Source organism: Dunckerocampus dactyliophorus, chromosome 1, assembly GCF_027744805.1.
Source record: "Dunckerocampus dactyliophorus isolate RoL2022-P2 chromosome 1, RoL_Ddac_1.1, whole genome shotgun sequence".
Classification (NCBI taxonomy): domain Eukaryota; kingdom Metazoa; phylum Chordata; class Actinopteri; order Syngnathiformes; family Syngnathidae; genus Dunckerocampus; species Dunckerocampus dactyliophorus.
In genome coordinates, this window is record NC_072819.1 from 39,099,258 (window position 1) to 39,109,608 (window position 10,351).

Below are 10,351 nucleotides of genomic sequence, written 5' to 3' on the forward strand. Positions count from 1 at the left end.
GCGTTTCCGGGTTAGAGATCGAATGGGCCAATCGGCAAGAAGGGGCGGAGTCTAGTGTAGCCTTCTTGAGTTGTCGGACAGGTTTGTCTCTAATGGTTTCAGGCATCCTGCCTCACGTCGTGCAAGCATGATCGACTGTCTCGACTAGCCGGACTGAAACAGCACACAAGTAGCTCTTAAGGGGCTCAGCTTTGTTTCCAGGTAAGTTCTCGAGCCGAATTTTATAAAAGTACTCAGAATGATTTACTTGTGAACATAGGAGGGTTTAAATGAAAGTACTGTATGCTGACGGGGACAAGCCTGTGCAGGCCCTGCGTCTTCACTACACATATGGGACATTTTTTTGCTTATCTGTCCTAATGTGAGACTTTGTCCCTTTTCTTTCTGTCGTTTTTCCACCCTTCGTTTGCCTCAACATGTTGGCTCTTGACTTGGACTCTTGACACTATTAATTATTGGCCCCTCTTTTGTCTGGCCCACCTTTTGGCATTCCATCTGTGTGTGTGTACGAACTCAATCGTACCTCAAATGATAACATTGTTTTTTTGTTCAAATAGACCCTGTGATGAAGTGTTGGATACAGGTGAAAGAAGAATGAACAGAAAGCGCAATCAGTTATAAAGGGAAGCTCTGGCATTGACGGCATGGCAACAATGTAGAGAATGTGAATGTCAGACGGCAGTGTTCAAGTAGTAGCATATTTAAAGTGCATGGAGCATCACAAGAAAAAGCACCTGTGTTTTGACATTTTGTTGTGCTAGTCATGTCCGTGCGAGGCTTGAGCTTCAGGAAGTTGCCTGTGACAAAGCCTGGTAGCTGCTTTATTTAAAGAAGAGGAGCAATTGTTTCTGTAGCAGCTGTTGGTGTGTTTAATCTGTTGTGTGTTGCCTCCAGACAATACGACACACACACACCACCCCGCCCCGCCCTAAGCACATATTCATCCACTCATGTCACTGTAACTTTTAATGTCTGTTTCTCTTTGAAAGGATTGGTGACAAGTTTTCAGGTGAAGTGTTGTTCATATTTGGTGTCTCTTCCTCAGGTGTGAGTGGTGCTGACAATGACCCAGTCCAACAAAAAGTGGAAAGTCCTATAGAGCCAAGAGTGCACATTTTAGAAAGCAGGTGGTTGTTTTCTGAAAGCAATGCCCGTGGGGACGATCCAGCATCCATCGAGGCAGTCTGTGAGGACTGCTGTAACTGCGGCACCCCCTCGCCTGCGACCGAAGGGCCCAGTGGGTCCTGATTTCTACCGGCAAAATCCCACTGCAGCAGGCAGACCGAAGCAGAGTGCAGTGGAGAGACTGGAAGCAGACAAAGCCAAATATGTAAAGAGTCAAGTGGCGCTATCCAAGCAGCAGCCAGTCAGGCCTCCTGAGCTACGTCAACCTCTGCTGAGCCCGAACGCCACTTTGAAGCCCTCCAAGAAGATGCCCGCGCAACCCAAAACCAAGCAGGAACCTATCCAGCTTGACTTGGAGCATCTGAGCAATCTGATCAGTGATGTGAGTGACGGACCCAATGCGGCTGCCAATGTAGAGTCCACTGATACTCGCGATAGTGAGGTTGTCCCCACTGTGATGACTCAGCAGAAAAAAGAACGGATGGATATGCCATCTCATCCTGACTGCTCTAGTCCCGTCAAGGTGAGACTGAAAGCAGCCGGATCGGCCAGGGCAGAGAGTATTACATCTCCAACTGCAGGGACTGTGCGCCGGGTGGACGTCATACCTCAGGCCACGCACGTGCAGACCCCTCGCAGGCCTCCACTCTTTATCCGCCAGCCGCTTCAGCCTCTCCCATTGCACCCCCAGTTTCCCCTCCGCCCAGTTACTTCACACCTATACCTCCGAACAAAAAACATGCCTCTGAAACCTGTTGTCGCTGTTCTTCCTAAACCAGACAACCTTCCTGCCTCTCTACTTCCTGTCTCATCTCCACTCTGCATCCCTGTTTTCTCTCCTCCGTCCCCAGCCGTTACTCTTCTGTCTTCCTCCAGCACCAGGAAACGGCCCTCTCTGACCCGTTCCAAATCAGACATGAGTGACCGCTTTTCCCGAGCTGGAACAGAGTTGGAACGCTTCTTCAACCTGTGTGGTTTGGACCCCGCAGACCTGCAAGAGTTGACTGGATCTACTTCTGACATTGTGTCTATGGCTCGCTTCCGCAGCGTCAGCGCGCCGGGGTCCGAGTGCGCAGGCTCTGGAAGGCAGGTTGACGGTGGCGATGAGGAGGAACAAGACAACGCTGAAGAGCGTGTTCCATACGGTGTTTCTGTCATTGAGAGGAATGCAAGAGTGATCAAATGGCTTTACGGAGTCCGTCAGGCTAAGTGAGTGCACCTACTTGCAGGACGTTGAACTTAAAACCATTATGTGTTGTGCGGTACAGCAGACATTTTTCTGATTTCATTTTTAAATGGCAGCCAGGGTGATGACAGTTTTGTTGTTTGTTTCAAATGGGAGCAAGTATTCTTTTCGTAATTGTGGGTTGTGTTCAACGTGTTGGCAATCATTGGCCAATGAACATAAACCCAAGGAGTTATGGATAATGGTGAGGTTAAAGGTCAAATCTGTACTGTTTGTTTTTTTTTTTGTTTTTTTTTTGGTCAACGTTCTCAACTCACGTTAGCAATTTCAGGGTTTAGCGTTTTTATTATTATTATTATTACAGTATTATTATCATACGTCTTAGCAGCAATCCTTTTAGATGTTGAATGAGATCTGACCCAAATTGATTGTGCTTAACTGAGGTCAAAGGTCATATTTTTGTCAGCGCTGTAGCAGTGTGTAAATTCAACACATTCTATCAGGCTGTCAACTGTAAGTTTTCTATTTATGTAAGTGTATCATGATGTTTCACTGATAGCTTAATTGGATGTTGAAGTGGAACTCACACAATTGGGCTATAAATTACATATGAACTGATGCAATATTTTTTTGATTAATTATTTGATTATTGAAAGTGGCAAAATGTGCATGTACAGTATCTGACAGTGGCAACTTATGGAATAAAGTTTTTTTTAAGGCTCACATAACCTTGTGCATGAAGCATCTAATATTTTAGCCGTGTGAGGAGGTGGGCAGAGTAAAAGCACCTGCCTTTCCCCTGAAGAGTTGTTCGACCAGATTCCAGTGTCAAATTCAAGACTTAAGAACAAGCACAGGGGTGAAACAACATCCATTGTACTGATCGCAGAGAGATTGCATCTGTTTGGGTTAACTTGTGATGAGCCGGAGTTAACTGTCTCAAGAACTAAGTTATTAGAACCTCCAGACAGAACCTCTTCAAGCATGCGGCAGAAGGTACGTTTCCAAATATTGGGAGGAATTTTACCATGTACTGTATTTAACGTAACAAGATCATTGACCCACTCTGTGCTTTATGAAGGTATCAGGTGGGATCCCTCTCACCAGGAAGTTATGCTATGCCGCTGGAGGTGTCCCATATCAGCTCACCTCTGTGGCAATTGGTGTCTCACTGCAGATCTTTCTTCTGGAGGTTGCACAGGTAAAACCTCTAATACAATGTCCTGTAAGTGAGCTACATTCATGAAGAGAACATGCTCCATTTGGATTGATGCTGTCTGAAACATATTACATGCATATTTGGAGTTGCAGTGGTGTAGACAGATTGGCAATGCATCATATTGAAATGCTTTTTTAAAAAAAAATCATCGTGATATAGCCTAATAACCAAAATAGAGGACACCTATGCATCTACACCACTTAAAATTACAACTACAAATATAGACTTACTGTTAAATTAATACCTCTCAGAGTGTCAATCAAAACTGACCTTTATTATCTTTGTATAGGCATAATTTTTTTTATCAAGTTATTGGATTGGAAAGTATGGTTTGGCTTATTTGTTTCAGACATGCTTAACATGTTAGATTAAGGAACATCATTACGCATTTACAAAGTTACATTTGCACAATTCAACACATCTGAAAAGGAGAAGGAAGAAGCAGACTTTATTTAATCCTACCCCTTCTCCATGTCTATTACCGCTAATGAATTCACACCATATCTTTTACATGTTGACACTAATACTTCACTTGGTTACATTTTGTCATTTACATTCTGTTCTCTTCCTGTGCGAAAAGAAAGGTGTTAGAAATATACTCTACATCAAAAAGCGAATATAAGTTAAAATAATGACACTATAAACCTTGTACAGTGTTAAGGAAAAGGAAGAAATAGAAATAAAAGGTGAAAAATAAGAATTAAAATATACTGCAGATATAATAAATATAGATATAATAATATGGGGATCTTATTGGTGATAATCAAAAAATGTTTGTGTTTGTTAACATTGTTGAATTTGGCATAATCTATGTTATCTATTGTGGAGTTGTTATTGTCGATTGTTGTTGACTACTAACTGCATCAAGTTTTTGTGAGTTATATCTTTAATTTCCTGGTAGTCAATGTCATCTTTAATTTTGATCCAGTTCCTTCATTTCTCTGACATGTACTTTGGCTTCCTCCGGTCCTCCATTAAAGTTAGATTTTGTAGATTGTAGATTTTGCAGTTGGCGGTCAAAAGGCCTTGAATTTCCCACTGCTTCATTATGTTATGTGTTTTCTTTGATGATGTGTATTATGATATTTTATATAATTTAGATTGCTCAGGTGTTACACTTGACATCCAGTTCTCTGACTCGGTACCTCTTTCATGAATATTCAGTTTACTATTTTTTAGCCTGTTTATTAGAAACTACAGTATTTAGAACTCGTCTGCTACTTTTAAGGCCATCAATAAAGTGTCAATTTCATCTGACGAGAATCGATCAATCAAAAAGTACTTCTCTAACAACCGGTGTCTCAATAATAACTGACCTATGACTTATTTTCAGTCTTGACACTAAGATGACTAGAGTAAAAGATTTTTGTACATCTTAGAGTGATCATGTGTCAATCAAAAACTGACACAAACATTTACGCCTACAGACAAATTAGAGTCAGTGAACCTAATGTACTTTTGGACTAAAGACGGAGTACCTGGAAAACCACACAGTCATAACTGAGCTGTCTTTTCCCAGCTGGAGGCCTTCTCCACCTCCATCATTCTGTTTGTGAGTCGGACCTGGGATGCAGTGACTGACCCGCTGGTTGGATACCTGGTGAGCCGCAGCAAGCGAACGGCGATCGGTAAACTCACTCCATGGTGGGCAGATCTTCATCACTTAAAATCTATTAAAATGTCCTTCAACTGAGAGATCCACATTTGTCCTGTAGGGTGGTTCTGTCGATGCCATTTGGTGTTCTGTCTTATGTGCTGTTATGGTTTGTTCCACAAGTTAAGACATCTCTCAAGACGACGTGGTTTGTCGCAGCTGCCTGCCTCTTTGAGACCCTCATGAGTGTGAGACAGCCATCTCCTTGTCATCTATCTCTGCCCACTCATTTTTCCCCCATCACACTGAGCTGTGTCACCATGGCTACCATTTCACACCATGCCCACAGCCTGTGTGCCATGTTTTCTTTCCCTTCGTCGTCTTTTATCAGGGCTACAACGTCCCCTATCTTTCTCTGGGTATGTTCCTCGGAGGAGACCAGAGAGACAGAGACTCAGCCACCGCTTACAGTAAAGATCCAACTACTCACTCACACACAAACATGCCAGCTCTTGCAAACACACATGCACAAAAATATTGCCAAACCACACTTCAGTGCACTTCCTGTCTTCTCTTGTTGGCAGGAATGAGTGTGGAGATGATAGCAATGCTGTTAGCATCCGTCATCCAGGGTCAGGTTGTGGCTCTGTACAACAGAGAAAAACAGGAGACCTGTGAACAGCTCGAACATGATGGACCTCCAAGCTCATCTCCACCGCATGTTGCGTCACTTCAAGAGACGGTAGGTCAAACTAGAGGACACTCCCATCTAAGCAGTGGCCATTGTGTTGGAATAGTCGCAGGAATATCTTGTTACCCTGTAATTTGGGGTGCTCAGGGTATTGTGCTTAGTGTGTGTGGTGTGTTCACAAAATGAAGTTGACAGAATCAAATCTCTATGTAAAATAAGCCACAACCTTTAAATCATATAAATGTAAAACATGATTCAGCACATCAAAATATTCTCTATGATTGCAACTTTGTGGCAACAGTTTGGGGAAGGCCCTTTTCTGTTCCTACGTGATTGTTCCCCAGTGCACAAAACAAGGTCTGTCAAGCCCAGCAAACAACTTTAGGATGAAGTACAACAAAGCTGGTGAGCCAGCGAGCCTATGCCAGGTGACGTCTGACTTCACAAATTTTCTTGGTGCATAAAAAATCTTACAGACACATTCCACTATATTATCGAAAGTCTTTCCTTGCTACCTAACCACCCTGTGTTGGAAACACAAGGTTGTGCTTTGAAGACATGCTAGCGTACATGTAATACAGATATCATCAAAGTTTTTTATAATTAGAAAAATGGTCAATGAGTAGAGGGCAATTTGTTGATAAGTCCTGCCATTGGCTGGCCCAGCAAAGACATTTTTCAACCAGCCTTGTTCAAATTTTAGACTGCTTGTCAGTCCCCTAGGGTTGTGTACCAAACTTTGTTTTTTGTGGTGATTCAGATTAACACTCTAAAACTACAGTGAGCTTTTTCTTGAGCAGATTGAGCAGTGTGAGAAATTTCAAGTCACTGACTTATGGGGTCAAACTTTGCAACACAGTATGGGTGTATGTTTTGACCATTGGTTCGGGACAAACAGTCATGGCAGCATACGGAGCATGAACTTCCTGTGTGCACGTTGATTAAACTAGAAGCTCTATCTACTTGTGTTTTACATGTTATGATTTGATAGTTCATGGTACACTATGTATTTTATCCCCTATACAGCAAAAGGCTTTCCTGATATCATCTATGGTTATTGGAGGGCTGTTTTTCATCAGCAGCATTGTTCTCTTTTTGGGGGTGAAGGAGCAGCAGGGTGAGTCATTCCCCTTGCAAGCTATGATTACCAGTGTAACTCAAAGGATGCATTTTGCAATTAGATTATGTCAGTGATGTCAAGAAGAGTTTCTTCCATAAATACCATAAAGGCTCCAATTAACTTTATTCAGTTAACTGCTGAGTCTCCTATAGTTGCAGTTTCTGTGGTCTACAAAAGCAAATTACCGCCAAGGTCTCTAATTTAGCATCAAGTCACAAAACACTGGCATTACCAGCTACGGCTGTAGGCAACCTCCTGATGTAGTTTTTATTATCTCCACAAGATAGCAGTAATTGCAGTAGCTGTTGGTGTGAAACTCATGTTACACTTGCCATATAGAACTCAGTGGCATTAATACTGGCTGAGCAGTTTGATCCTTCTCGCTATTACAACATTGGTTCTGTTGCTGCTGTGTTGTGCAATATACTTGCTAATAAATGGCCACATGGTAAAAGAGAGCTATGCTTTCTCACGTTCTCCAAAGCATTATTAGTTAAAAACATTGAAATTAAATTTATATATAAAGAGTTTAAAACTTTCGAAAAATTTCTCTCCAGTTATCTCATGCCTCCAATTATCATTATCCATTACATATAATTTGCGTATTTATGGTAATGTAATTTTTTGTTTTTGTTTTTACTTTAATTGCAGGCTCTGTGAGCTCCACTGAAAAAGTAAGGCCAACCTATATAAACTCACTGAAGATGCTGATCGGTCACATTGCCTACCAACGTCTGGTCCTCGGATTCATGTTCAGCGCTTTTGCATTTCAGGTCCCTTCTGTCCTCAGGAGCATGCAAAGATTCAGCATCATTCACTCTTTTTTTTGTGCATTTGTGTTTCACTTTTCAAAACGGTTCTGTTCATTCTGGCATTGTCCTAGTCAGAATTCTGCATGTTTGTTTTCATAGACATCCTTGGGAAGTTTTGCCCTTTTTTGCAGTCATGCGGCTGGACTCAGTGATCAGTTCCAGCACCTCCTACTGGCTTTACTGGTGAGTACACTGATTTAATTAGAAATAACTCATATTTAACTTGACTTTTAAAGTATCTCCTAAAACACACATTTTACATACAGGTTTCTGCGTCAATAGCAGTTCCTCTATGGCAAGTAGTTCTCCTGAGAATTGGGAAAAAGGCCACGGTTTTTATCGGGCTCTCAGTAAGGAATGTCATCTAAAGAATAAAGGACAAAAAAAAAGAAAGAATAATGGACACCGTGAACCTCCTCAACTGTGCTGCCTATTTCTCTCTCAGCTTTTCATCCCAGCATCAATTTTCGTCGCCTGTGTTCCCAGCAACTTCCCTGTCTTCATGATGATGTGCGTCTTGATGGGATTCAGCGTGGCGACTATATTTTTGTTACCCTGGTGAGTCAGTTTTCTGCAGGAACGCAACATCCCCCAAACGGCTGGCTTCACAGCTCGTCTGAGTCAGAACTCAATGCTGACAACATGAATCATCCACAGATTCTAGAGAGTGAAGATTAATCCAACAATGCTCTCCTCTTGAAGTGTTAAATGTCAGCTTGTTGCGTGTGTCCATGAAAGGTCCATGCTCCCCGATGTGGTAGATGACTTTGCCATGACTTATCCCTCCTGTAAAGACCTGGAGCCACTGTTTTTTTCCTGCTATGCCTTCTGCAATAAGTTGGCAGGAGGCCTCGCTGTTGGACTCTCCACCTTGATTTTGCAGTGAGTCACTTCACCATCCACTTCATGCACGTGGTATGTTTGTGTTGGTGTGCACCTCTGCTGGACCATATCTTTTTTTTGCTACAGATTTGTTGGATACAGAGCTGGCGCATGTCACCAAGGCGACAGAGTGGTGACTGCTCTAATTGTGCTCTTTTCACCTGTTCCCATTGTTCTACTGTTAATCGGGATGATGTTCTTTCGCTCCTATCCAATCAATGAGAGGAAAAGTTTGTCAAGCCAAGAAGCAGCCACAGCTGAGTAAGTGGGTGAATGGAACACTGACACGCTCTCAAGGTGACAGAGCTAACATAATCTATTAGAAGGAAAAATGTTTGCAGCATGTACACGTTTCCTCTTCCCCAATGAGTTCATGATAAAATTATTCTGGTATTTATTTCTTCCCACAGTCCAGAAGCTCCATCTTCATCATCCAAGCAAAGGGAAAATGCAGAGCAGCCTGCTGGCGTGACGGCAATGTCACATCTTAACATATTTCAGAAGTCCAAGGCATCACCACGTCCAGGCAACCATGTTAAAAATGATACGGTGCGATTGTCTGTCATATCCATTGACCTAAATTCTGCAAATGACAGCAAATCAGTCTTTCGGTCAGGTGTCAATAATAAATGTGACAGGCAGAGTCTCAGCACTCAGCAGAGTTTAATGAAGGTGTCTAGATGCCCAAAGAAGAGAGCCAAAGTCTCTTGGGTATAGCAAGACACAGACTTCATATAACAGTCTGGAAATGTGTTTTGATTAAAAGCTAAATTGTTGGATTACTCTTAAGTTAGTCATTTCCACCCATAAAGAGAGTGAACAGAATACAAATGGCAGTCAAAAGTTCTCTCAACCAAGTAAGTTGCTCTATGTATTTATAGTAATGGTAAAAATGACATGTTAGGCCTTTACTTTTGTCTCCCTAGCAAATATGTTTTCATGATCTTGTTATGGGATCCTCATAATGTGACTTGACACACTTCTTACAATTATTCTGCTTCACTGATGACATTGTTTTCTTAACAATGGCGCCTGAAATGTCCTGTGGATTTCTGCTGCCTTTATGCTATGTCATGATGTTGTCACCTACATGCCCCATTGGAATAAAAGGCAATAACACATGGATAATGCTAGCCAGACTTGTCGTATGTTTTGCTTCACAGGCTTTACTTCCAAACTCCCTCTTGGAAAGAGAGGTAGAAACTATTTTGAAAAAGGCAGATACTTTGTATGCAACAATCGAATCATATCAACTCAAGCAATCTGGGTGTGGTGAAATATTATCCTGATGCTGGGTCATAAAAAAAAGTTATAAGTAAAAACAAGTGGTGTAATGTGCTCCAATCATTTTATGGGGTTGGAAATGTGTGACTGTGACTGCGTCTCTAAAGGGTTAAAAGCACATGTAAGCCACGCCCATTGATGCTACGAGGAAGCTGATTGGTTTTGTCAGTTGAATTAGCCGGAAGCTTGCAAAAGTAACGTTTACTGTATCATCCCAATACACCTGCTCGGACGTTTTTGTTTTTTTCCTCTCCAGCGATGGTATTTACGGCTCTTTTAAAGCAGCCGGATCTTGATGAGCTGTTCCTTCCAAAGAGCAGTTTAAAAGACTGTATTGTTATATTTCTTAATTAAGTAGTGTAACTCGTTTTTATCAAGTAAGCAATCACCGGTAGCAGTTATATAATACATCTGTATCAGTTATGATATATACTCTAT

General features: G+C 41.9%; 2 protein-coding genes across 5 annotated transcripts; both read left to right on the plus strand.

The window, feature by feature from the left end:
• The first annotated feature begins 50 nt into the window (after positions 1 to 50).
• fam110a (family with sequence similarity 110 member A) lies at positions 51 to 3,387 on the plus strand. The gene is made up of 2 exons (XM_054788298.1): positions 51 to 201; positions 1,046 to 3,387. The coding sequence occupies exon 2, from the start codon at positions 1,148 to 1,150 to the stop codon at positions 2,336 to 2,338; it is 1,191 nt and encodes a 396-aa protein (XP_054644273.1). The 5' UTR covers positions 51 to 201; positions 1,046 to 1,147; the 3' UTR covers positions 2,339 to 3,387.
• mfsd2al2 (major facilitator superfamily domain containing 2a-like 2) lies at positions 3,167 to 9,748 on the plus strand. 4 transcript variants are annotated; one of them, XM_054788274.1, is made up of 14 exons: positions 3,167 to 3,307; positions 3,393 to 3,512; positions 5,050 to 5,174; positions 5,246 to 5,372; positions 5,516 to 5,594; positions 5,709 to 5,866; positions 6,842 to 6,932; positions 7,587 to 7,708; positions 7,847 to 7,930; positions 8,014 to 8,097; positions 8,193 to 8,305; positions 8,486 to 8,629; positions 8,717 to 8,890; positions 9,040 to 9,748. In XM_054788274.1, the coding sequence occupies exons 1-14, from the start codon at positions 3,296 to 3,298 to the stop codon at positions 9,344 to 9,346; spliced, it is 1,740 nt and encodes a 579-aa protein (XP_054644249.1). In that variant the 5' UTR covers positions 3,167 to 3,295; the 3' UTR covers positions 9,347 to 9,748. The 4 variants fall into 4 exon arrangements, with proteins under 4 accessions (XP_054644249.1, XP_054644235.1, XP_054644241.1 ...); XM_054788260.1 differs by having other exon boundaries at positions 5,516 to 5,866; XM_054788266.1 differs by having other exon boundaries at positions 5,516 to 5,866; positions 7,587 to 7,609.
• Positions 9,749 to 10,351: the final 603 nt, after the last annotated feature.

What these genes read in the sequence shown, in the direction of transcription:
- fam110a (XM_054788298.1), top strand. Translation starts at nt 1,148, where the DNA reads ATGCCCGTGGGGACGATCCAGCATCCATCGAGGCAGTCTGTGAGGACT.
- mfsd2al2 (XM_054788260.1), top strand. An exon ending in GGGGGTGAAGGAGCAGCAGG is followed by an intron (nt 6,933 to 7,586) that starts GTGAGTCATTCC and finishes CTTTAATTGCAG; the next exon opens with GCTCTGTGAGCTCCACTGAA. An exon ending in CAAGAAGCAGCCACAGCTGA is followed by an intron (nt 8,891 to 9,039) that starts GTAAGTGGGTGA and finishes TTCTTCCCACAG; the next exon opens with TCCAGAAGCTCCATCTTCAT.